Source organism: Camellia sinensis, chromosome 10 (genome assembly GCF_055761805.1).
Source record: "Camellia sinensis isolate YWXY chromosome 10, ASM5576180v1, whole genome shotgun sequence".
NCBI lineage: Eukaryota > Viridiplantae > Streptophyta > Magnoliopsida > Ericales > Theaceae > Camellia > Camellia sinensis.
The window spans coordinates 115800975-115828788 of NC_138970.1; the positions used below are offsets into that span (position 1 = coordinate 115800975).

At 37.2% G+C, this 27814-nt stretch overlaps 1 protein-coding gene across 2 annotated transcripts in view; it reads left to right on the forward strand.

Moving 5' to 3' along the window:
• Window positions 1–27814, forward strand: part of LOC114314586 (O-fucosyltransferase family protein) — a 56538-nt gene that overhangs the window by 750 nt on the left and 27974 nt on the right. The window contains exons 2-3 of one of the 2 annotated variants that reach the window (XM_028261063.2): window positions 2959–3037; window positions 3337–3404. In XM_028261063.2, the coding sequence (XP_028116864.2) occupies window positions 2959–3037; window positions 3337–3404 (147 nt within the window). Of the gene's footprint in view, window positions 1–2958; window positions 3038–3308; window positions 3405–27814 lie in introns of both variants that reach the window. The other variant, XM_028261065.2, reaches the window with a different exon arrangement.

Consider the following 27814-nt stretch of genomic DNA (forward strand, 5'->3'; position numbering starts at 1 on the left):
CCAAATTCTTGATCCTAAAGCTGTATCATGGTGGAGTTAATGGTTTTCATGATTTTTTTTTATTTTTTTTCCTTTGGTATTTGCTAGTTTGGGCTGTCTTTTGGAATTTGGTCATTGTCTTCGCATATGTTAGGTTATTGTTGTTGACTTTTGCCGATCATTGTCAATTTTAATTTTAATTTTAATTTTTTTAAAGTCAGAACTGCATAATTGGATAATCAGGAATCAGGATATGTTGATATTTTACTCCATTTTCTTATACTTTCGGAACCAGTGCTGCCAGGAAGTCTCTAAATCTTCAAAGAGAGAAAACTATAAGGAGCAACAGATTTTCTATTACCTATGTAAAATGAACAGTCACATTGGAACTGAGTGCAGTGTGTCAAACAGGGTTACTTTAAGATATTTATATAAACATATATATAAGCTGCAATGTGTGTAGATTATGTGATAAACTACCTTAAATTTTAGTTGTTTTACTTGTCTGAAAAAACATGTCTGTTTTTAGCGTTTGTCCATGTCCATGGAAAATTCCAAAAACATGGTTAATGAATCCATATCGGTTTTGGAAGTTACATGTGTTGCTTCCTGAACTTCAGGCATTTTCAAACATGGACCAATTCTTGTTAAATGAGAGTTACATGTTTCCTCTTGATGGTTTGTCCTTAGTTTAATTAGGGGTAATTAGTCTGCTGGGGCAGAAGGGAGGGTCAAGAGGGGTGGGGCAGTAAAAAGAAGGTGGTAGGGAATTGGAAAATTTAAAATATTAAACTTTAGTTGTTTTACTTGTGTGGAATAAAATGTTTGTTTTTAGTGTTTGTCTCGTGTCCATGGAAAATTTTGAAAATATGGTTAATGGATCCATATCTGTTTCGGAAGTTACATGTGTTGCTTCCTAAACTTCAGGTATTTTCAAACATGGACCAATTCTTATTACATAAACTGAAAGTTACATGTTTCCTCTTGATTGTTTGTCCTTAGTTTAACTAGGGGGACGGTCAAGAGGGGTGGGGCAGTTAAAACAAGGTGATAAGGAATTGGAAAATTTAAAAGCTGGTATTAATTATGATGGTAGGTCAAAGGAAGCTAGGGTTAAAGAAGTTTTCTAAATGAAGATTATTAGTTGGAATGTCAGAGCTCATAGCTCCATTAAGAAACGGGGTGGTTAAAGAAGTCTTAGTTGGTAATCCTACAAGAACCAAAATATTCTGTCTTGACAGGAAATTGATAAATAATGTTTGGAAATCTAGGTGTAGGAAGTGGGTTGTTTTAACTTCATGTAGTACTTTGGGTTTGTTTTAATGATGTGGGATGAGAAGGTTCATAGTGAATGTTAAAACAATAATGTGAGAATTTGTAGTGTTTATGAGATTAAGGGAATCTTGATAGTCACAAATGGTGCTGGGGGTGTATGGTCCTAATAAACCGAGGTTTAAGGATGACTTTGGGATAAGTTAGTTTGGGTTTTGTGCTCCCAATTGGTGTGTAGGGGGAATTTCAATGTCATAAGGAAAGTTTTTGATGAAAATAAATGGGAAAAGGGTAACTAGGAGCATGAGGGGCTTTGATACTTTTATTAGAGATTTTGATTTGATTGATTCTCGCTTGTTGAATGCTAGTTTTACTTGTTCAAATTTGTTGGATAGCCTAATATGTAATAGATTTAGATAGGGTGCTCTATTCAATGGGACTAGAGGAAATGTTTCCCAATGTTAAATAGGAGGTGCTTCCTAGGGTTGTATGGTCATTGTCCTATTGTTTTAGAAACTTGTTCATTTAAGTGGGGGTCTACTCCTTTCAGGTTTGAGAACATGAGGTTGGAACATCATTCTTTAAAGAATTTTTTTGAATGGTGAATGTAGGATTCAAGTTGGGGAGGCTTTAGGTTCATGAAGAAACTTAAAATGGTTTAGGATAAGTTGAAAGCTTGGAAAAGGAGGAGTTTGGGGATTTAAAAGAAATAAAAAATGAGATTTCCAAAAGGATCGAAGAGTTGGATAGTTCAGAGGCGAGGCAATCACTTGATGAGGTTCTTAGGAAAGAAAATGGTGGAGTTGAAAGCTAAGTTTGAAGAATTGATTTTTCGGGAACAAATATCATGAAAAGCAAAAGATGAAATGGCTGAAGGATGGGGATAACAATTCTAAATTGTCCCATAGAGTGGCAAATGGGAAGAGGAATAAGAAATTTATTTAAAAACTTGAAGGAGGTTTGGGGCATATTGTTGATTAATTAAGATTAGATTTGTGAAGGTTTGGAGATGTTTTCAATTGATGAAAATAAAGCTAGATGGTTGGATAGGCCTTTCCATGAAGAGGAGGTTAGAGCAGTTGTTTTTTATTGCAAAGGGATAAGGCTTTCAGGCTTGATGGCTTTTATATTGTACTTGTTCAAGATTGTTGGGAGACTGTTGAGCAAGATTTCATGAAAGTTTTTGTTATTTTTTTTTGAGAACGGTGTTGCTAATGATTGCACAAATGTATCTTTTAGTTCTTTGACTCCCAAGAAGCGGAGTTCGCTGAGAAATGGTGATTGTCAACCTATTAGTTTGGTTATCTCTTTGTATAAAGTTTTAGCTAAGGTTTTATCAAAAAGGTAACTTGTGAGCAAGTTTAGGAGATACCATCTCTTTGATTGGCAATTATCATAAGTCACTTGGGACTATTTCATCATTCCTTAATTTCATAGACACCTTTCACTCATCTCTGAATGTTATAGTACACTTTCCTTATGGAAAGATTTTCCCAGCAATTTTGAGTTTATGAGCTGCATCATGAGCTCTTTTTGCCTTTCATCTACAACTTTTTTGTGAGTGTTGCTGGAATATTTATTGGACCTCTCTTTAATATAAATACTTCTCAGTAGGAATTAATAATTATATTCTCTTACAAATTTATTTCATTATGATAACAACGACATTTTCCCCAATAACGAGGTTCTAGTGCTTCAATTTTGCAGCTGCCGGATAGCAAACTTTGGGGTGCTCCTCATCATTACGGTTTACGGCCATGTGTCAAACCTACCGCTAAATATAAAGGTTTTATCTCATTACCTTATCTCTCGTGTACTGATTTTGGGATTTCTTACCTGTACCTGAGGCATTTTGGAATTGCATCACTGGCACTTTTGTGGGAGCAGAAGTTGCTGAGCATCTTGCAAGGGCATACCTTGCCTTTTAGGCCTCCAAGTTTTTTTATTGGTCTTGTGCATAATAGATGTCTTGTTTTTCTAGGTTTCTTTTCCTTATGGTCAATCTCTCTAAATTTGTAACTTGGGCGTGAAAGTTTATGTTTCTTTCTCTCTCTCAGCCCTCTAAAATTGATTTTGCAATCTCAGCCACTCAAGGATGGGATCGCTATATGACTGTGAGGAGTAATGGGGGACTGAATCAGATGCGTACTGGTGTAAGTAATGACTTCTTTCATCTATTAGTCTACTACAATCCGTGTTTATTTCTATTCATTTAAGAAAGTGCATGCTCATATGCTTCAGCTACTGTGTTATTAGTGTAACAAAATAATGTGGTTATTAAGGTAGCTCTGCTTGACTAAACATAGCATTCTTTTACACTTCCTATGCATTTTGCCTTTTCCTTTGTCATTCTCATGAGATTTTGACATATCCATGTTATTGGTGAAATATTATCTTCTTTTTATTTTATTTTTTATTTATTTATTTATTTTGTTGTAACAATAATAATGATAATAATAATACTTCAAATTGTTTGGTACTATTGGCATGATTTAACGGTAATTGATACAAATATGATATTCAAAACAATGCATAAAAATTTGCTAAGGGTTGTGAGGGAATCAATTGAAAGAAGTTGTGGCTAGAGGGGCAATTGAGATCTGCAATCATCTTCTCCGTCAAGGTAGCAATAGGAGAAAGTTACTGCAGTTTGTGATCTAATTATCGAGACTGAGGCCCTTCATCTTGGGCTTCGATCTCCTTCAGCTTTTATTCTTTCTTTTCCACTTTTCTTTTTTCAATTTGGCTCTCTTTGTTCAAGTCGAGGTGCTCTGTTGTTTCATTTTGAGGTGAGATGGCTAAATAGTTTTTCCAGAAAGATAAGTGTGGTGGCTGCCAGAGGAGGTGGCATTTAGAGGAATAATGGTGGCTCAGGCAAGAGGCGTGGTGGTTGGTAGAGTGAGGTTCCTTGCTATGCGAAATTGCTAATCTTAAGTTCATTTGAAGGAATGTGATGTGGTGGTGGTTAGTAGTATGGGTGAGTCCAGTGGGCTGGTGAGAGAGTTGGAAGTGGTGGCAGTGAAGAATGGGAAGATGGAGGGGGTTGGGAAAGTTATTGATAATGTAGGAAATTCTTAAGGGCTGTTGGGTTTGAGAGTATTTGGGTGTGGTAAGGTGGGTAGATTCCATAGTGAGGTAGCATTAGGAGATTTTGTGATGGTCAGTATCTGAAAGAAGGGTTCAGGGGAGGGAGGGAGCATGAGATGCACACATGGAAGGCAAGTGGGGGTGATGTGAACATGAATGGTGGTTCTTGTGCAGTGGATGGTGGCTCAGGTCATGTGTGGTGGTGGTCTCTAGAATTTGGGTTTCTAATTTTGAAGGGAAGTAGGGGACAAACTTAGGATTTGTGAGCCCAGGTAAGATTGGTTCAGGATCTTTTGAGTTGTTCTGTCTGATCGGTCTCTCAAGATCTTTGGTCTCTACCCTACCCAAACCCGATTGAAAAAATGGGATCACTTCTTATGGACTCATTGAGAACTTAGTTGAAGAAGTGACTCATTCTTGGGCAAGTACGCGGTGGTCATTTGGTGATTTATAAAGGTGGAGTCAGCGTTGGGCTTAAGATCTATAATTTTAGGGTCATGCCCGTGGGTTAGGAAAGGTGTTGGTAACTTTGGGTTTGGAGGATGGATGAGGATCCGCAGAAGCCTTGTTATAATTAGTTGCGTCAGACTGTGGAATAGGGGCTAGCTTGTGTCGTGGTTTGAGAAATGTTAGCTATGGGCCTGTTTTTGCATCTATTGGGTTATTTAATTTGAATTCTAGTTCAGCGGAGAAGTCCAAACATGTGGTTGGGCCATATGTTCCAAGGTCTGTTTGAGGTAGGCCTGTGGTGGTTGGGGCATTTGTTCAAACAAAGACCTATTGGAGGTGGGCTTGGGGAGATTTGTTCAATGAATAGAAACATCATGGTGATTCTACTACCAGGTATGTTTGATTTTCTGGTTTTTGGTTCTGGGGAGGAGAAGATAGGCGATGAAGAGGCTCTGAAATTTTAGGCATAATTTTCAGATAAGCCTAATTTTAGGCATCCTAGGAAACCCGAATTGAAGTCACCAAACTTTATTAAAAAGTTATCTAAAAAAAATAAAAACAAATAAAAACAAATACAACAATGAAATTCTTCAATTGAACTTCATCCAATGCCTTCGCCTCTTCTATCATTTCTCTTTGGCAGATAAAAACTCTCATCCAGAGAGTTAAAATGGTAAAAGTACTGTCATGACCCGAATCCGCCCCTACAGGTCTGGATCATAATTGGTCAGTAATTTTGAGATTACCTACGACCTCGGACAGAAATCAAATCAAAATTAATCATATGGGGCCAAAAATGGAAGCAGAGTTATAAAATGTGCCCAGTAAGCTGTGCATAAATGGCATAAACAAAACTTCTTTTATATTAATAACTCACACCCATACAAACATAATAAAATTCTACGTGTCCAAGACCTTTCAAATATCATTGTCATACCAAAATAGAACTTATGTATATATACAAGGTCAAACATGACCAATAAAAGAAAATAGAAATCCAAAAGACAAAAGAACGAAAGCCTTGCTCGTGAAGCGCTCATAACATAGTTCACAAAACTTGGTTTCCTTCACAGGTTCACTAAGGTTGGGGTTGGATATCCCGCTGCTTACTTACATACATATATATAACAGAGTGAGCGAAAGCCCAGTGAATAACATTAGAATAAAGGATTTATGTGAATGAGTTCTAGTAAATGACATAAGCATTTCTATATCATAAGCATTACATAATGGAATGATCTTGGGTCCAATAGATAGCAGAACGATCTTGGGTCCATCAGTTGTACAGAATGGAATTGATTATATCATAACAGAATGACCTCGGATCCAATCATTTACAGCTGTATAATGACCATTCGGTCAACTCATAACAGATAATCAAACTTATCAGATGTTCAGAAGGACTTTGGGTCCATCTTACCAAATGTACAGAACGACCTTGGGTCCATCACATTTATTTGTGACACATCAATCACATTTACAGATATCATATTGATTAGACAAATAGAAACTCATTCACGCTTACAGAATCACAATTTCGGAAAGGCTTATCACCAAGGTTCTGAAAAGTAGTTGCGGTCGCCGTAACGATGGAGGCGGTTGCGGTTGCGGTTGCGGTTGCGGGGTGTAAAGGCCGTAGCGTAACGGTTGCGGTTACCGGAATCGTGAATTTTTTTATTTTTCGCACAATTTGAAAAAAACTTACCGATGTGCATATTTTTTTTCCATGATCATATTTATTGGATTTAAAATAAATATTGATAAATTTTTGTAAATTTTTAAGTATGATCCAATATATTTCATATTTTTAAATCACTATAAGCAGAGTTTTTTACATTTTATTTTAATAATTAATGACTTTATATTATACAAAAAATCAATCACTAACTATTATATATAAGATAAACAATGACAAAAGTAAGAGAATAAATAAAAGCCTAAATATATATATATACATATTTTAACCAAGCCAAATAGATAATGACCACACTTATTATTATTATTATTATTTTCAAATAATATATAGATAGACACACACAAACAAAATGGTTGAGTGATAGTAGCTGAATAGAATAGCATAGGTCTTACAGCTTCAACAAATCAATAACATGTTCTTTATCTTCCCTCTTCTCTCTCTATCTCTTGCTCCTTCATCTTCGCTCTTTATCTTCCCTCTTCCCCTATTTTCAGTTTTTTTTTTTTTTTTTTTTTTTTTTTTGTGTGTTTTTTTCGAAAGAAGCGGTAACAGACCGTTACGGCTGTTACGGCACCGTTACGACCGCTACGGCAGCCGTTACGGCCGACACACTTGTGAATCTCAATCACACTGCAAAAGTGGCCGTAACGGGTGGCGGTATTCACCACAATCGTTATGTAACGGCGTTACGTAACGGTTGCGGCCGCTTTTTAAAACCTTGCTTATCACGTAAGGACATTCAGAAAAATAAAGTAAGAAAATATCTTTACTAAGATATTATTCACAATGATTCAGTTGTTGACTTGTTCTTGCAGATGATCCTACATAATACATCAACATACAAACGTTGAATTACATTGCTTAATCGGATTGTTCTTTAACTTATTCAATTCTCTTAGGCTTCATTCTATTCCCTTTAATTCATTTAGGATGTTTAATTCATGGCTAAGAATGCTCAGACAGGAATGAGAATGCACATTTGATTAGAATATGTCTTTTCAAAATTTGTTGAAATAGAGCACTTCGCTCGAGTGTAGCATTGGTCGCTCGAACGGACTACTTGGTCTACAAAAGTACTGGATGGTTAGGTTCAATGTTCGCTCGAGCCAAGGTGCAAAATAAAAGACGGTCTCTCGAGTAGTGACTTGGTTGCTTGAGCCAACTACAATTGTGTAAGAAAAACTGATGTATTATTGATTGATATGTTGATTGTTCTATTTATTACAATGATTCATGATTCCTATATATAGAAGAGGGTGAGTGTATAGTAGGTAAGGAGTATGTGAAGTGGAGGTGGTAGTGGTGTAGTGGGTTAGGTTTAGTGGAGTAGGTGAGGTGGTAGTGGTGTAGTGGGTTAGGTTTAGTGGAGTAGGTTTAAGTGGGTGAAGTAGGTGATAGATTTTAACAGCCCCCCGCAAACTCAAGGGGGATAGGAACTAGCCAACTTGAGTTTGGAGAGAGTAACAAAACAAGAAAATAGACGAATACATAAAAGAAAAGAGGATAGGAGACACTGTATGGTCGTGTCAGACCGATGGTGAAGACACTGTATGGTGGTGTCATAACGTTGTAGAGGACACTGTATGGTGGTGTCATAACGTTGTAGAGGACACTGTATGGGGGTGTCATAACGTTGTAGAGGACACTGTATGGTGGTGTCATAACGGTGTAGAAGACAGTTTATGGGGTCATGTCGGACCGTTGTAGCAGACAATGTTGTGACAGTTGTTGTGACAGTTTACGGAGTCTTGCTGGACCCTTGTAGAAACTAACCGGAATCAATGTCGGGACAGTTTACAGAGTCTTGTCGGACCCTTGTAGAAACTAACCGGAATCAATGTCGGGACAGTTTACAGAGTCTTGTCGGACCCATGAAGGAGCTAACCGGAATCAATGTCGGGACAGTTTACAGAGTCTTGTCGGACCCATGAAGGAGCTAACCGGAATCAATGTCGGGACAGTTTACAGAGTCTTGTCGGACCCCTGAAAGAGCTAACCGGAATAAATGTCGGGACAGTTTACAGAGTCTTGTCGGACCCCTAAAAAGTCGCACCCTCAAAAGGTGTGCCCAATCTGTCAAAAGGCGTGCCATCAAAAGGCGTGCCCAATCCATAAAAAGGCGTGCCATCAAAAGGCATGCCATCAAAAGACGGGCCATCAAAAGGCGCGCCCATGTTGTCGTCGAGCGCCGAGCGGCGCATGATGCGCGTGTCTGCCTCTTCGTCAGGGTTTTTATAAACTGAGGCGGAGGCTGTGCTTGAGACAGAAGCGAAGACAAAAAAACTTTGTGAAAAAACTTCTGAAAAAAACTCTTCATTGTCTGAGAGAGATATTCGTTTTTTGAGAGATTGTCTCTAAGAGCTGCAAATCTTGAAACACTCTGTAACACTCGGTTGCCCAGAAAATGGCCTCTTCGTCCCGTAGTCTGCTCACTCTCTTTCCAGACCTCAACGGGTCCACAAGAGAAATAACTGGTGCGGTGGCCCCTGAACCTCAACCAAGCGCCCCAGGGTTTGCTCCGTTGAACTTTCCGATGCGGTCTGTGGAGCAAAAAATGGCAGGGCAAACAGATATTGAAGCCAATCAATATACACTGAAGTCATGTGTGGAGACCATGACTGCGGTCACAAACTTGTCGCACCGGCTGCAGAGCAGGACAAATGAGGTGCAACAGTTAAACTCCCAGCTGGCTCTGCTCCAACGCATGTATAAGGATGCGCGAGCAGAGATAAGTGTGCTAAAGGCAGAAAATAAGGACCTGAAGCGGAAGGCCACCGTTATGTTCTGATTTGGAGGCCCGCCATATGCTGCAGTGGAGGAGCAAGGTGGAGTGATCGTGCCCAGTGGAGTGGGAAACACGGAGGCAACACCGTCAAGGGCCGCCCAGGACGGAGGCAAGAAGAAGAGACCTGCAGCAGAGTAGAGAAGAAAAATCCCACTGTGGGTGCGGGTGTGTTGTGGTGGTTTGTTTGTTTGTTGGTTTTTTTTTTTTTTTTTTTTTTTTTTTTTTTTTTTTGTAAAATTGTGATCGGGGTTGATCCCTGAGATGAATAAAATATGATTTGGTGTGCAAAGCTATATGGTATGAAGGGAATTGGAAAAAGATTAAAAAGAATGTGAAAGAAAAATAAAGAAAAAATAATAAAAATATATTTGAAATCAAAAAATGAAAGATGGAGGAAATAAGGAAAGTGGTTTGGAGAAAATAAATAAAAATAAAAATAATGGAGTTGGAAATCAAACGGAGGAGAGATGAAGATTTTTTTTTTGTTTTTTTTGTTTTTGTTTTTAATATAATATAATAAAAAAAGATATATATATATATATATATATATATAATAAAGAAAGTGGGGAACAAGAGTGTAATGAAAAGAAAAAGTATAGGTTGCATCGTGGGTCACATGGGTGAGTAAAAGAAAACAATAAAGAAATGAGTGGGTGCCCCCCATGTGCAAGGATAGTGCTGGCACTTCAATAGGTGGTACAGCCTGCTGAGCATCAGCTTTGACAGGAGCTGCCTTTGGACCTTTTCTCTAATAAATGCGTCAAACTGTTGCTGTTGGTGTTATCAAGAATGTGGAGAAGAGGAGGCTTGTCTGATGGCCTCTTGGGCTGTGTAATCATATCGAGGTTGGTGGACCTCTCAATCATGTTGTCACCCTCAAAACCAGAGATGGGGACAAAAGGAATTTTGTCAGGGTTGTAACCAACCTTCTTCAGATAGGAAGAGACTTCCTGCACAATTTCATCATACCTTGCTTTTGAGTACTTAGGAGTGGTAGCATCCATCTTGTTACAGCAGCAAATCATCTGCCTCACTCCAAGAGTAAAAGGAAGGAGAGCATGTTCACGGAAGAACTTGGGCTCCTTCTCAATCTCCTTGCTAGATCGACGATCAATCTCAGCAAACTTGACAGCAATGTGGGAGGTGTGGCAGTCAAGAACTGGAGCATACCCATTACCAATCTGACCCGGGTGATTCATAATAATAACCTGGGAGGTGAAATTTGCAGCTTCCTTGGCTGGATCATCCTTTGAGTTGGATGCAACAAAACCACGCTTGAGATCCTTCACTGCAACATTGTAGATGAAGACGACCGAGACGGTGGTGTATGGGAGGACAACAGTGAGAGGAGGGGTAGTGGTGGTGGACTCGAAGAAATTTCAAGGTATGTGTAGAAAATTCTAGCAGATTAGGTTGAGGTCCGGCGGACGGCCAAGGCGAGGTTGCCGCCCGCCGGTGAAGCGAAAAATACTAAGTGCTTAACCTTGCTCTGATACCATGTAAGAAAAACTGATGTATTATTGATTGATATGTTGATTGTTCTATTTATTACAATGATTCATGATTCCTATATATAGAAGAGGGTGAGTGTGTAGTAGGTAAGGAGTATGTGAAGTGGAGGTGGTAGTGGTGTAGTGGGTTAGGTTTAGTGGAGTAGGTGAGGTGGTAGTGGTGTAGTGGGTTAGGTTTAGTGGAGTAGGTTTAAGTGGGTGAAGTAGGTGATAGATTTTAACAAATTGTCTACAAAAATACTAGATGCATGAGATGTGCGCTCGAGCGACATATTGTTCTCTCGAGCGGTGCGACAAAATTCTGGAAATTCCATAACAGAGTTGAGCTTCAAACACATGTTCAAAGTATGAATTCTTGCATCATGCAACCCAAAACCTTGGAAACTCTTCCAAAACATGAGTACATGGCTAATTACTAAATCAAACTTCATGATTTTGCAAAATTGAAGCTTAAAACTTCATAATTGAAACCAAAATTCCCATGCAAGCATCAATTATTTCCAAACTCTTTTCCAAAGCTTCAAAATCATGCAATTTACTTTCAAAACTTTGTGAACCATGCATGCATGTACAATTCATCTTCTAAATTCAACATGGAAGTCAAAATCATGCCCATATAAATGAGGAAATTCAACAAAACTATGCATGCATGTATGAACTGACTTTAAATTCAACAATTCAAACTCAATTCTTACATTTAAACACATAATCTCTTTGAATTCACATATTTGATGATTTAAACTCATGATTTAGGTTTCAAAAGCTTACCTAAGGTCTTCAATTAAGCTCAATTTAGCAAGTTCTTGAGTTGAACTTCACAATTCTTCAATCTTTAAGCAAAATTCTTCAAATTCAAGTTCTTTCTCTCTCTACAATTGAAGTCTCTCTCCCTCTAGAGCTCTCCCTCAGATTTTTGAGTTCAAAAATGCTTAAGGAAGTCTAAACCCCTAATTATGCCATATATATATATATATGTGTGTGTGGATTAGATTAGGAGATTAATCAAGATTTAAGATTAACTAAGTACACTTAATTCCAATTAGTTTAATCTAATTAATTTAGACTGAACCAAATTTTAATCAAACTTCCTAATAGGCTCTAAAAATTATGTTGATCACAATACATTAACCAATTTCAATTTTTGACGCCATTAAGGCCTTCAATTTTCAGATCAAAGCAGAAGTCATAACAGATTTTCCTACGATCAATAGATATGAAGTCAAAAACATATTAATGACATATTTATCACACAAATTCACACTTAGGACATGCACAATTAAGGAATTAAAAGCATAATACAGAACAAGGTTGTTACAAGTACTATAAGAGCTCACGTTGGCAAAACACTTCAACCATGATAGCATGTGAGTGGTGAAACATTTAACCATGCTAGCATAGCACTTCCTCGACAAGATAATCCAGAAAAATATATATATTTTTTAAAAATTTATTTCTTGTAGGTAACCTACTTAATTGAATATAGAATTTTTTTATTATATATATATTTTGCATGTGTGTAAACTGCTTGACTGAACGTATAATTATTGATTTTTATTGTTATGTTGTGGAGCACTCTGACCAACGTCTCTTTCAATAGGAAAAATTGACGTAGGACAGTGGTGTAAGACTTTAAAGCTGATTTTCTGTGGGTTTTAGGGCTTCTACTAGTACATGGAAGAATTAGGATTTAATGTAATAAGAAGGAAGATTGAATTTTGGGTGCTTTGAACGGTACCCGTGAACAGTAATTGGGCTGTGAAAGTGCCGAAAGTTAAGAAGGAAATAAAGGAAAAGAAGAAGATAGGCTTAAGAATCACTCCTAGAATCGTTTAGGCATCACACCTAGGGTTAGGGTTGCATCACACAAACCTAAATAGGATTCAAAGCTCTAAAAATTCTATAAGATATCAACTCTATTAAATTATAAGCATTACATGGGTTTATATAGAACTAGGAAACTTCCTAAATGAAATATAATAAAAAAATGAGACTATTAAAATTATTTTGACTTTCAAAACCAACTTAAGACCAAATAAGAAACATAAATAAAAATCAATTAAATAACTTGACCCACAATACAATCCATGGGCAATACACAACCCATAGTTAGAAATTATGCAAATTACCAAGATAACCCTAACCTTAAAATCCTAGAAAATATAAGTATAATCATAAAATAAGACTCTAATAATACTAGAAATATAATTATATAAGATTTCTATTAGTTTCTCTATGAAATCATGTCAATGTCTAAATATTGTCGCTTTTTTGAATTTAGCTTTCCTTGAGCTTCTTATACGCTGCATCATTCTCCCCTGGTCGGAAAAAAATCAACCTCAAGTTTTGAAGTGTTGGAGTACAAGAGTTCACAAGCTTTGAAGTTGCATCCATGGCTTTACATTAAAATCTTCAAGTTGGCAGCATAGTTTCTTCCTCATTCGAGGTAGCAATGGAAGCAACAAAATATTTTCAACTCTAAAGCTAAATTTTTTTGGAATGACGAAATCAATTGAAGTAGAAGATGAACCCTTAAATTGATCCAAGAATAGAGTTGCAAAAATTTGCCCATCCATTCCGTTCTTTTTTGGCTTTGCAATGTACTGCTTGCAATCATGGATTCCATATTCTTAGCCTTTGCTTCAATCAACGTGTCGTCATGCAAGTCAATTCACCTTGACATTCTTTTGAATGAAATCAACACCTATCATTGTTTCTGGCATGTTGTACTCACTCATTATGTGCTGGTAGGTTAGGCAATTGTAACTCTAATATAGGATTTATATCATTCTGGACATTATGCACGGGTAGAGGTTCATTAGATGACTTTGTTGGCGCCAAACTAGAAAATTTAGGCAACACATTGGTGTCCTTTAAAGGCATATTTTGCTTAGCACTAGCAGCTGGTTGCCTAGATTCTTCAGTCCCTTCAGCTTTCATAGCATCCAATTCCTCGTTTTGGACTCTAGCCTTACTTATGTAATATCTAGATCTTCTTGTGGTACTTTACAATCATCAGTAAGAGCCTCATTATCCTTCAAAATCTGGTCGTCTTTCACCTTCTGCAAGTTTTGATTGTTCTCCTTCACTTGTAGCTTCAATTGCACAAGCTTTTGATTTGTAACTCTAGCTCTCAGTTTTGGAGTGACTTCTTGTGTGTACTCCATTCTATATTTTGATTGACATGGCACTTCTTGCCTAATAATAGACCTTAAAGCAGGTTTAAATTCAGCAAGTCTTTCACATGATCCTTCCACAACTCAATTTCAAGTGTCAAGTGCCTCAAGTCTTTGCCTATATTAAACGTGTTGCCATGTCTTCAATTAACAAGTTGCTCATGTTATTCAACAAGATTTTTTGAAAGTATACTTTTCTTGAAACTTAGCTTTCATCTCTTGCCATGTGCTTATTGGTGGCAATTCAAATGTTTTTATATCTTCTTCAACACGATACCACCAAAGTTGTGCCAAACCTACAAGTTTCATGTGATGATCTGGGAAGAAATTAGCCATTCTTTAGCTCATTGTAATTCAGTTGTAACCAAATTTTGAATCTTGTTTTAGAGGGAGAGTTTGTTAGTTGTTATGAAACCTGTTAGAGATTCTGTTAGGTGGTTAGTAGTTAATGAAACACATTTCAGCTATAAATAGTTGTGCTAGAGAGAGGAAATATGTGCATTGTAACATGATACTTTTTGTTCTGGAATAAGAGAGAAGCAGCTCTGTTTGACACTGTTTCTTTTCTGTTTTCCGTTTTAGCTTTCTTCTTCCATAGCTGTAAGATTTGGTTTTGTTCTGGAATAAGAGAGAAGCAGCTCTGTTTGACGTTTCTTTTCTATTTTCCATTCTAGCTTTCTTCTTCCATAGCTGTAACATTTGGTATCAAAGCAGACATTCTCGGCCTGTGAAAGAAACCAAATAAATGGTAGATGGGACTAGGCAGCAGGAATAAAAAAAATGGAGGCAATTCGATCTCTCAAGGAGAATGGCGAAAAGCAAGCACAGGATATTAGGATATCAAGAAATCGATGAAAGATATGAATGAAATCAAAGAGATGATCAGCATCAAATATGATCAGATGTCATCTAAGGTTTATGGGTCTGATCAAGAGATTGAGGAAACATCTTGAGTATGGGTTCAAAACCCCGAATCATTGAATCTGTTTCAAACCCATTATTCTAGAATCAATTTCCCCAAATTCTGTGGAGAATATCCAATGGGTTGGATTTACAAATGTGAGAGATTTTTTTTTATTATAATGCAACTGAAAATGGAAATAGGGTAAAATTGGCTTCATTGCATTTGCAAAACAAAGCCCTTCAATGGTTCCAATGGTTTCAGAAATGTCACAATCAAATCATTGGAACACATTTAGAGGAGTAATTTCCAGATTTGGCCCTAATTCCTATGAAGATGCAATGGGAGACTTAACGAAATTAAGGCAAGTCACATCTATTGGGGCTTACCAAGAACAGTTTGAAGAATTAACCAATCAAATCTGGAATTTGCCGGAAACCTTCTTCATCTGTTGTTTCATTAGTGGCTTAAGGGATGATATCAAGGCTGGGTTATTGATGTTTATACCCACTTACATAGCTCAGGTTATTGATGTTTATACCCACTTACATAACAGTTTGAAGAATTAACCAACCAAATCTAGAATTTGCCGGAAACCTTCTTCATCAGTTGTTTCATTAGTGGCTTAAGGGATGATATCAAGGCTGGGTTATTGGTGTTTATACCCACTTACATAACTCAGGCTATTGGATTGGCCAAGTTACAGGAGAGCAGTATAGAGGCAATCACCAAGAGATCTAGGCAAGGGTTTAGAGTGGCAGAAACTCCATCATTTAGTATGTCCAAACCTAACTAGATGGTGAGTTCTATAGACCCTAATAGAAGAGAATTACCCAAGGAGTTAGAAGAAAAGAAAGCAAAAGGCTTGTGTAGGCACTTCATTTTGACTGATCCTAAGATTTCGGGTGCTTGCAAACCTCCCAATGATGAAACGGTGATTATTTCATCTTTAGAATGTTTGAAATTGTTTGGAGTTGTTGTATGAACCCGCTTTATCCAAAAATTGATTTTTTTTTGTGAAAATGACCATTTTACCCCTAGACTTGTTTTTAGCTAAAAGCCAACTTTCTAACCTTGACTCGAGGAAGAGAGGGAAGCTCAATTGTGCTTTGATCAAAGTTATTTTCCAAAATTAGTGGCTAGTTTTATTGAAAACATTGATCGGAAAACAATTCGGGATTTACATAGGTCACAAGCAAGCCAAAGGCATGGGACCCCACACTTGTGCATGCATGGATGGCACGTGTACTGAAGCATGTGGTGCGCACGCTCGTGCATTGTGCATGCACACATGAGTTGTGCCTGAGCACAAGCTTTGTGTGTGCACACTTCCAAACGTAGTAGAGCTTGTTTTGGAACCTCAATCTTGGTGCATTTCTGGAGGGAGCCTACAAGAGGAAGTGATGGGAGGCCCTAGAGTGTTCCCCAAGCTTCCACTCTGCCTATATAAGGAGTCCCTCCCCCTCCCTTTCAAAGGGTTAGATTTTTGAGAAGTTTTGTGAGTTTTGAGAGTAAACCATCCCACCTTTGCCTTAACTCCGAAATTCCCACCTGAATAGCAAGTAAAAATACTTAAAAATGATCTTAAGATTGAAGAACTTGGACCCTAACTCAAAACCTTGGCACAACAAGTTGGCACAACATTTGGGTGGAACTTGTGTTTCAAATGTAATGAGAAGTATACAAGAGGACATATCTGCAAGAAAAAGCAGCTGTGTGCTATGGAAGGGGAAATGGAAGACCAGAAACAAGAACTAGAACAAGAAGAAGGTGAGGAGGAGGAAGGAATACAGATTCCAGAAGAGGAGTTGTAGATTTCAATTAATGCTTTATCTGGTTCAGTTTCCTACATAACTATGAGGATAAGAGGGAATGTAAAGAAAAAGATTAATCATGATCCTTATAGATTAAGGAAGCACCAATAATTTCTTGAGCCCAGATGTGGTTAAGAGGTCAGGAGTAGAGGTTACAGTTACAGATACTAATAGCTGATGGAACTAAATTGTTAAGCACAGTTGTATGCAGGGGTTTCAATTGGGAAATGCAAGGCACCATTTTTCAAGCTGATATAAGGGTATTGCAACTCAAAGGGTGTGACATGGTCTTCGACATTTGGTGGTTGGCAACATTGGGACCAATCAAGTGGGATTTCAAGAACTTGAGCATGGAATTTTGCTTGAATGGAAGAAAACATGTATTGAGGGGTGGTAAGGAGGAGGAGTTGACATTCATTGGCCCTAGGAAAATGCAGAAACTTCTCCAGAAATAGGCACATGGAGTTGCGACTTAAGTCTTTTCTCTGCAAGTGGACAGCTGTTAGCACCTTCTACTTGAAGGCTGCATGGTTGGCATTGGCAACACCTTGTGCCCATGTCCAACCAAGGCCACGGCATGATGGTGGCATGCCAAGACAGCAAGGTGAAAAGATGACAAAGTGCTAAGGCAGCAGCACACAACCCTTGGCCAAAGTATGGGCAGCATTTGCACAGATGCAAGGCATCAATATTACCTGAACGTGGGCTGCAGCATACTTGGGGGTTGAAGGCAATCAGTATGTAAGACTTGGTCTGGTGCCCAAGACAACCAAATTCGTGGCTGGCTTGATGAGGCAGACAACATGGCGGTTATCGGCAATTATGCATGTCTGTTGGCAGCAATTACTTATGTTGGGCAAAGACAAAGCAAGCCTGGAATTCAGGAACTAAGGTTGGAAGATAGGAGCAGTTATTAGCAGTTAGTCCCAGATTTGTTCCTAAGTCCCTAGGCAGTTGGGGGTGTCAACTGCCACGCCACTTGGCATGTTTTCTTTGTAATGCTGGTTGTATCTTTGTAACTGATTGTATCTTTGTAACTGATTGTAAGCCTATATAAGGCATGGCCATGGAACTCGAAAATAGACAAGTATTTTGTAAGAGTTTCCATAGGCAATCCATTGTTGGTGCAATAAATAAAGGTTGGGAATTTCCTGAAATTTCGTGTTGCCTTCTCTCTTACTTGTTATAAGACATTGTGTGTGTATTGATAATTGGGTGAGACTAAGTACTGCAACTTAGTGCCAATGCAAGCTAAAAATTTTACTTCGAAAATTGACCCTGTAACAACAGCCAGGAAGAAACTCTTGACCCAGTATTGGAGGAACTCTTGGGCAGGTATGGTGATGTATTCCAAGAACCTAAAGATCTTCCTCTAGTGAGATCTCATGACCATCACATACCACTCAAACCTAAAACTGAACCAACCAATACAAGGCCCTACAGGTACCCTTATTTCCATAAATCTAGGATAGAAAAGCAAGTTAAAGAACTGCTTCAATCTGGGATCATAAAAACCAGTGTGAGTCCTTATTCTTCTCCTGTATTGTAGGTGAAGAAAAAGGATGGAAATTGGAGAATGTGTGTGGATTATATGGCATTGAACAAAGCTATTGTAAAAGATAAATTCCCAATTCCAACGATAGATGAGCTCTTGGATGAACTATGGGGGGCCAAATACTTCTCTAAATTGGATATAAGGGTAGGATACCACCAAATTAGAGTTCATTCCCCAGACATTCCAAAAAACATCATTTAGAACTCATGAATGGCACTATGAATTCTTGGTGATGCCCTTTGGGCTGACCAATATGACCCTTCTACCTTCCAGAGCCTCATGAATGAAGTTTTTAAAGCACATATAAGAAGGTTATATTAGTATTTTTTGATGACATACTTGTTTATAGCAGTTCATGGGTAGAACATTTGCAACATCTGCAAGTGACATTACAGTTTCTAAGAGATCATAAACTGTTTGCTAAAAGATCCAAGTGTGTATTTGACAAACAAGAAGTGGAATACTTGGTTTCAGATAAAGGAGTCTCAGCAGAAACCACCTAGATTTTAGCCATGACCAATTGGCTAGTTCTCAAGGAATTGAGAGGCTTCCTATGTGACGCCTCGATATTTGGGAACATCATAGGGATGTACTAACAAAATATATTAGGGTTTAACTAACGGAGTATACATCACATCTATATAATAAAGCATGATGTTTTTTGAATTTGTTCTACACACATTTGTCCTACTAGGACATTTGGACGGCTTAGATATATTCAAATTATAAAACAACAGCTGAGATATATTTTTCAAAAAATATCCTATATGTATATTTTCTATTTTCCCGCTTCTCTCTTACTTTTTTCTTTTCTCATTCATCCTTCCATGATTCCATGATCCCACCTTCCTCTCTCTTTTCTTTTTATTTTTTTTATTTTCTCTCATTTTTATTTCTCTCTCAATTTTTTTTTATTTTTTTTTATTTTCTCCTTTTTGTTCACTTATTTTTATTCATATTATATGAAAAAGTCTACGATCCCAGAATTTGGAGCCAGATTTTGCTGTGTGTAGTGGAGATTAAATTAATGAATTTTATAGTCCACAAATTAAATGAATTTTAACAATTAATTATTATTTTTAAAAATATTGAATACCTAATAGACTTTATAAATTTAAATCTTATATGAATCTTCAACATATTTTAATAAAGCAGGACGGTTTTTGAATCTTTAACATATTTTTGTCCTATTAGGACATTTGGATGGCTCAGATTTGTTCAAATTATAAAACAATGGCTGAGATATATTTTTTCAAAAGATATCCTACATATACATTTTATACTTTCCCGCTTCTCTCTCATACTTTTTCCTTTTCTCACCAATTCTTCCATGATCCCATGATCCCACTTTTCTCTCTCTTTTCTTTTTATTTTTTTATTTTCTCCCGTTTTTATTTTTCTCTCTATTTGTTTATTTTTTTATTTTTTCCATTTTGTTCAATATATTTTACACATATTTTCATAGAATGTATGTATGCTCGTAATACACTAGCACATTATGGGCATTCATACAATTTTCATATAATTATATAAGTAAAAGCAATATTATATGTATGCATGTGGAAATTGTATGTATGCCAAGCACATCTATTTGTCTAGCTATATATTATATAAGCAAAAACGAGTTTTCGTGAGGAGTTTTGTGAGAACTCACAAATTTTATAATAAATTTGTGATTTTATCAAATTAAAAAATAAATTTAAATAGTGTTGGGATTACAATTATATTCTAATCCTAACATTATTTACATCGTGCCTTCAGGTATGGGCATACGCTAGTATTATAATATTACAAAATTAAAGGATATTACTAAGTATAAATATTACAGACCATATGTATTTGTTTGATAATATCACAAAATGGCGTTTTCAAAAATTACAACAAAATAATAATAACTAATGTTGAACATGGTAACCAAGTTCCCTCGAAACCCTCAACCGGGCCTTTTTCCTGGGAGTACTCTTCTTCACTTGACACGAAACTCCGTGAGCATGGAATGCTTAGTAAACACCCCCCCCCCCCCCCCACCCTTATCTCGTTCCAATTAAACAAGTAAACAGATAACCACAACAAACAAAATATACATATGAAAGCCAATGAGATTATAAACACTACATTAGGGGTTAGCACATCTACTAGAATCCCCCCCAAAGAGATTCTTTCTCTTTACTACAAGGATTGGACTCGGATTATTTGATAATCCCCCTCTTGCTGCTTTGCAGACTTTACCACAGATGCCTATGCTGGTGATCTACTGAGTAGCGCCAACCGAGGACTTCAAAAGGGACGGCAAAATCACGGGTCACGCCCAGAATGTCCCCTACTAGACCTAACCTTATCCTTCCAAATAATAGAACGCCGCATAAAGTCCAAATACAACCGATCCATCCTAGGGCTATGAAAACCACCACTTGCACAAGACTTGTCTCATTATAGGACATCGTCCCACCATATTACATTTCAAAATCATAAGTTCATCTATCCTATAAAAGCATTACAAGTAAATGCGAAACCCCATTACCGCCCCATTAGGTTTCCCCTTTCTTAGGTTCATTATGCTTTTGGTTAGAGCAACGCAAGATCATAGTGATACCAACCAAAATGAGATATAGTATAGAAGTGTTAAACCACAAATGAGAGCACATTGGCACTAAATTTGAGATTTTCCAGATTCGAACCTGTTTAGAAATAAATATGGTAAAAATACATTTTGTGGCCCTGTGGACCTGATCTCGTGAGGGTTTGTAGAGAAATGTGTCTAGTTTCATTTCCAATTTACAAAAACATAATAGGCTTTTTAGATTTTTACTAAGTTCTGTTCAGATTTGTCGACTGTTAGGAGAAATGGTGTTTATCACAAAATACACACTTACTTGAACTCTAACAAATTTTGGGTGAAAGCTAACATCTAAAGGAAACTTTTGACATGAAAATGAACTCAATGGGGATTTTTTTTAAATTGTGGAAAGTAGGCTGTTTTCTGATTCTTTGTGTCTCAAGCTTAGAAAAATTATTTGGGATATAAAAACACTCATTCAAGCTCTACCAAAATTCACACACTTTACATATATCAAATAACACCCCTTAGAAATAGATTTTAAGTTCGTGAGGTTTTGATATGAAAACAAAATCAAGAAAGGTGAAGAAAAGCTTGCTGGAAATTAGAGAAAAAAAAAAAAAGAAAAAAAGAAAAAAAAAGAGAATCACTCTTTTTGAAAGATTCAAGATCATACAAATGTATGATCTCCCAAAACTATACATATATGATATATAACACATTTTAGAAGTATGAAATAGAAGGTAAAAGAGATGGAGAGAGAGAGGTGGTGGTGGCTTACAATTGCTCAAGCTTTCTCCTTTGTTTTCTTCTTCTTTCCTTCTCTCTTTCTCTGTATTTTTTTCTAGTCTTTTTCTCTCTTCCTCCTTGCTTGGCCAGCCGATTTTTGTAGAATAAGAGAGATAGATGTGTTATTATATAGATAAAATGAGTTGGGAGGGAAGTTAAAAAGACTAAAGCACCCTTGGTTGGATTGGAATGGAATTTTTGGCAATTTGGTTGGAATAGAATGGAATGAAGGATGGATTAAGGACTTAAGCTAGGTTATTAGGGATCTAGTTGGTTTAGGGATGTTAATGGGAGGCAAGAAACAAATTCCCTTGAATAAAGGATTGTGCCATGATTTCATTTTCTTTTTCCTTTCTCTTTTTTTCAATGAAAATTGTCATTTGTCCATCCATACGACAAATCAGCTGGCCACCCCTCTCTCAAGGTACCAAAATGTATTATTATATGTATATATAGGAGATATGATGCATATATAAAATAATATGAGAGAGAGGTAGTACATTATACATTAATAAATTCAAGAAAGGGCCTAAATGCAATAAAATAAAAAGGATAAGGACCAAATCCAAAATTTTGATAAATTATCACTTATTATTAATATATAATTATAAGAAAATAGTTAAAATAATTAATTCGGGTCCCGTTGAACCAAATTGCAAAGTAATCTGAAAAACCAGGAGAAAATAGCATTACCCAAGAGTTAGGGTTTTTATGCTATTAAACTATTTTCTAAGGTTTTGATATTCATAATTGGGGTTTTAAAAGTGACCATCTAGTTGTCAGGATCGATTAGGTTTTGATCAGATTCGCCCATGATGCATTTTGGTTATAGGGTTTAATTTGCGATAAAGCAATAATTCAGGGTTTAAATTGAAATAAATCTTAAGATTAGGGTTTCAAGAGTAATTACAAATATTAGGTCTCTACATCCTGGGACTTACAGGATACTATAGACAGTTTGTTCAAGATAAAATTGCTGCTCCGTTTTCCAGTTTTTGAGAAAGGAGTTTTTCCAATGGACTGAGGAGACAACAACAGCCTTTTCACAGCTCAAAACTACAATGACAACCATTCTAGTATTGGGTTTTGCCAAAATTATACCATGGAGTTTGTGCTTGAATCAGATGCCTCTGGGAAGGGATTGGGAGCAGTGCTCATGCAAGAGGGACATCATATTGCCTTTTGGAGTAAAGGCCTATCTGATAGAAATCAAGCATTGTCTACCTATGAGAAAGAATTGACCGCAGGCAGTACTGAAATGGAGGCATTACCTCTTAGGAGGGGCATTTTATAGTCAGAACTGACCACCAAAGTTTGAAATACCTGCTGGAGCAAAGGGTAACAACCCCATTTCAGCAAAAGTGGATCACAAAGCTACTTGGTTATGAGTATGAAGTTGTCTATAGAAGTGGAAAAGAGAATAGGGCTGCTGATGCCTTATCTAGAAAGACAGATCTCCGAAAGACAGATCTCCTTATGCTTGATCCAACTTCAACCACCTTGAATAATATTTCCACACTACAAACTAACTGGTTGACAAAAATCCAACAAAGCTGGGTAGCTAATTCTACTTTGCAGCAGCTTATTGCAGATCTTGCCCAGGATTCTAACTCTCATTTGGGTTTTAATTGGGAGCATGGGTTCCTCACTATCAAGGCAGACTGGTAGTAGGTGATTCAGAGCAGCTTAAGCACAAGATTATTGCTGAGTATCATAATTCTGCAGTAGGAGGACACATGCATTGACAAAACTACTTGAACAATAAAAAAGAATTTTCTATTGGAGAGGGCTTAAGAAGGATTTGCAAAAATGCATTTCAGAATGTGAAATTTGTCAGAGATTTAAAGGTGAGAATGTCAAGATGCCAGGCCTACTGCAACCCCTTCCAATTCTGATGGAGTTTGGTCTTACATCTTAATGGACTTCTTTGAAGGACTCCTAAATCCCAGGGTAAATCTGTTATATTTGTGGTGATAAGTATGCCCCTATGAAACACGGACACGGACACAGATACAAACACGGGACACGGTGGGAGACACAGCAAATATATATATATATATATATATTTGTAATGTAGATTAATATTATGTTAGAGCATCTCCAATGGAGCTGTCAAACAATCTGCCAAAGCTATAATTTGGCAAGAGTGACAAAAAGAGGGTCTCCAATGGCGTGCTATTCTTCTTGCCAAAGATAGCAGATGCCATTTCTGTTCTCAAATTTGGCAGGTTGAATAGCAGGTGCCAAACATGCACATCATCAAGAACAACAGATTTTTGGCTCTAAATTCAATTGAAAAAACAGAATTCATTCGCCCTGAAAAATAGAATTCGTTCACCAAATTTTTTTAACAATTTGGCACTTGCCAATTTCTTTCTTTCTTTTATTTTTTTTTGAAACGAAATTCACCATTAACCATCAGGTTAAAAACAACAGCAATCAAGCTATTTCAAACAAATTTGAAGCAATCTCAAACAAATTTCAAACAATCTCAACAAACCTCAAACAAAACAAATCTCAAACAATCTGAAGCAAATCTCAAGTAATCTAAATAAATTTGAAGCAAATTCTAAACAATAAATACCTAGATTTCAAGATGCTTGATGGATTTTAGATGATTTCAGCACTTTGAAGCTTCAGCTTGATCTTCTTCGTTTTCATCTTCTTCATCTTCATCTTCTTCGTTTTCATCTTTGTGCTTAGGGTTTCTTCATCTTCGATTTAGGGTTTTTTCATATTCGATTAGGGGATAGAGTCATTAAGAGGAAGAGAGACAACATGGTGGTAAGAGAGAAAGATTGAGGGGAGAGAGAGAGAGAGAGACAGAGAGAGAGAGATGGTGTTGGTTGTTCTGGGTTGTTCTACCTTTGAATCTCAGAAAAGCAGAATGAAAGTGGGGTTTTATTTCCAATGGGTTTTATCTCATATGGGTGGAGAGTTTGGTATGAAGGTTTTGGAATGGAGAGAGAGTAAATTTTTATTTATTTATTTATTTTTCAAATACGGTAAATTACAAATACACCCCCTCGATGGGGAGATTGATTGAATGAGGATTCCTCGATGAATAGGTCTTCATTTCTCCTTTATCTTATTTTTTCTTCTAATTTAGGTCTCTTCTCCTCTTTCAATTTGTTTGAATTAGGGATATTTGAAAGGATTTTGAATTAGGGATCTGTCGTGTCCCCGCCGTGACCCCAACGTGTCCCATACCCAAAAAAAAAGCAATTAAAGGGACATGCCAAATAGCGTGTCCCGTATGTGTCCCCGTGTCCGACACTACTATGGTGCCTATTTTGAAGTGTCCGTGCTTCATAGGTATGCCCACTTTATGGCTCTTTCCCATCCTTACACTGCTAAAGATGTAGCCGATCTCTTTCTTGATAATATCTACACACTACATGGACTCCCCACTTCCATTGTTTCTGATAGATATGCTGTTTTTAATAGCAATTTCTGGCAAGAACTTTTCAAACTCCAAGGCTTCCAATTGTGTCTCAGTTATCATCCAGAGTCTGATGGGCAGACGGAAATCCTCAACAAATGTTTGGAGAATTACATAAGGTGCACGAGTGGATACTGTCCAAAACATTGGGCCAAGTGGCAGCCATTAGCTGAGTGGTGGTATAACACTTCTTTTCACTCTGCAATCAAAGACCACACGATATTATGCAGTCTATGGTCAATCCCCACCAGATTAATGTTGGTTCTTCTGTGGCTGAGGTGAATAATTGGGCAAGTGAGAGGGCATCCATCCTTAGAATGCTTAAGGAGAATTTGCATTAAGCTTAACATAGAATGAAGCATATGCTAACCAACACAGGTCTGAATGGGTGTTTGCCTTGCATGATTGGGTTTATTTGAGGCTGCAACCTTATCGGAAAGAATCTCTAGCTTTATACAAAGGAACATGAAACTGGCTCCAAGGTACTATGGGCCATATCAGATAGTGGCAAAGATAGGCAAGGTAGCCTACAAATTACAATTGCCAACTTCATCTCAAATTCATCTAGTCTTCCATGTTGTTTTATTAAAGAAAAAGTTGGGGCATCATGTAGTAGCAGAAGAATTGTGTAAAATGGCTTACCTATAATGAGGTGAGACCATGCATATATATATAAATTAAAACAGTATTTACATAATAGGAAATGGAATCAATCAATTACAAAGTAAGAGGCAAGAAATCTGTGATTAGGAAATCATGGATTCTAATATAACCTATACTATAAATAAAATATTCCAACACTTCCGCTCAAGTTGGTTCAAAGATATCGACCAAATCTAGCTTGACAATAGATGACTGAAGCAAAGAGGGTCCCACTAACTTAGTAAACATGTCTGCAGTCTGTTTAGAGGAAGAAACAAATGAAGGAGTAACATGACCTGCTCGAACTTTCTCTCGAATGAAATGAACATCAACCTCAATATCTTTAGTCCACTCATCAAGAATTGCATTCGAAGAAAGCATGATAGCAGACTTGTTATCACAATATAACTGAGAAAAAACAGTTTCCTCAAATCCCAATTCAGAAAGAATCGACCGCAACCATAAAAGTTCACATGTGCCCTGAGCCATAGCTCGATATTCAACCTCAGCTATAGAACGTGAGACCATAGCCTGTTTCTGTTTGCTTAAGAGAAAGCTAGGGAATCATAATAATATCACCCCTTTTATATTAATCAATCAAACTATTACAAAGAAAGAAAGGCACTGATTAAGGAATTATAATATAATCTAAATAAGGAAACATAAATAATAGAATGATTCCAACCATATATTCTAACAAAGAATAATTCCAATCATATATTTTGACACAGAATGATTCCAATCATATATTTTGACACTCTCTCAAGCTGGTGCAAAGATGTCTCATACCCAGCTTGCCAAGAATGCCATGAAATGGCTTACTCCCAACTCCCTTGGTGAGGATATCAGCAAGTTGTTCACCAGACTTCACAAATGGAGTACATATTTTACCACTAGTGAGCTTCTCTTTGATGAAGTGATGATCAATCTCAACATGCTTTGTCCGGTCATGTTGAACCAGATTGTAAGCTATGTTCATAGCAGCCTTATTATCACAATAGAGCCGCATGGAGTCTCTCTGGTCAATGATCACGCAATAACAACTTGATCCACAAGGGCTCACACACACCTTGCGCTATAGCTCTAAACTCAGCTTCTGTGCTGGACTTGGTAACCATATTCTATTTCTTACTTCTCTAGATAACCAATTTGCCTCCAACAAAGGTACAATACCTTGAGGTGGACCTCCTATCAGTCACAGAACCTGCCCAATCCACATCCATATAAGCTTCCACACTAAGATGGTCATGTTTGGAAAAATAAAGACTTTTTCCAGGAGAAGATTCCAAGTATCTCAAAATTCTCATAACTGCCACCAAGTGTATTTCATGAGGAGCATGTGTAAACTGGCTAATCACACTAATGGCAATAGAAATATCAGGACGAGAATGAGATAAATAAATGAGCTTACCCATTAGTCTCTGATAACTCCCCCTATCAAGAGCTGTTTCCCCATTATCATCACAAAGTTTCTGAGTAGGCTCTAGTGGCGTGTCACATATTCTATTTCTAAGCATCCCTGTTTCTTTCAACAGGTTAAGGACATATTTTCTCCGACAGAAGAAAATCCCATCTTTAGACCTAGCCACTTCAATTCCCAGAAAGTGCTTTAAGTTCCCCAAGTCTTTGATTTCAAACTCACTTGCCAAATACTTCTTCAACAAAGAAATGTCCTTAACATTATCTCTTGGAAGCACCATGTCATCCACATATATAATGACAACTGTAGTCATGAGAGGAATGTTTAACAAACAGAGTATGATCAGCCTGACTGTGTTTGAAGCCATATTTCAGCATCGCCTGAGTAAACCTCTCAAACCAAGCCCTAGGAGATTGTTTGAGGCCATATAATGACTTCTGAAGTCGACATACCTTTCCCTTGGTTTGAAAAGTTACAAAGCCAGGAGGAATGTCCATATACACCTCCTCTTCTAGGTCACCATGCAGGAAAGCATTCTTCACATCAAACTAATGAAGTGGCTAATCCAGATTAGTTGCCAGAGAGAGAAGTATTCTGACTGAATTCATCTTTGCAACTGGAGCAAATGCCTCTTGGTAGTCCACCCCATAGGTCTGAGTGAAACCCTTTGCCACAAGTCTAGTCTTATACTGCTCAATTGAACCATCTGCCTTGTGTTTCATAGTATACACCCATTTGCAT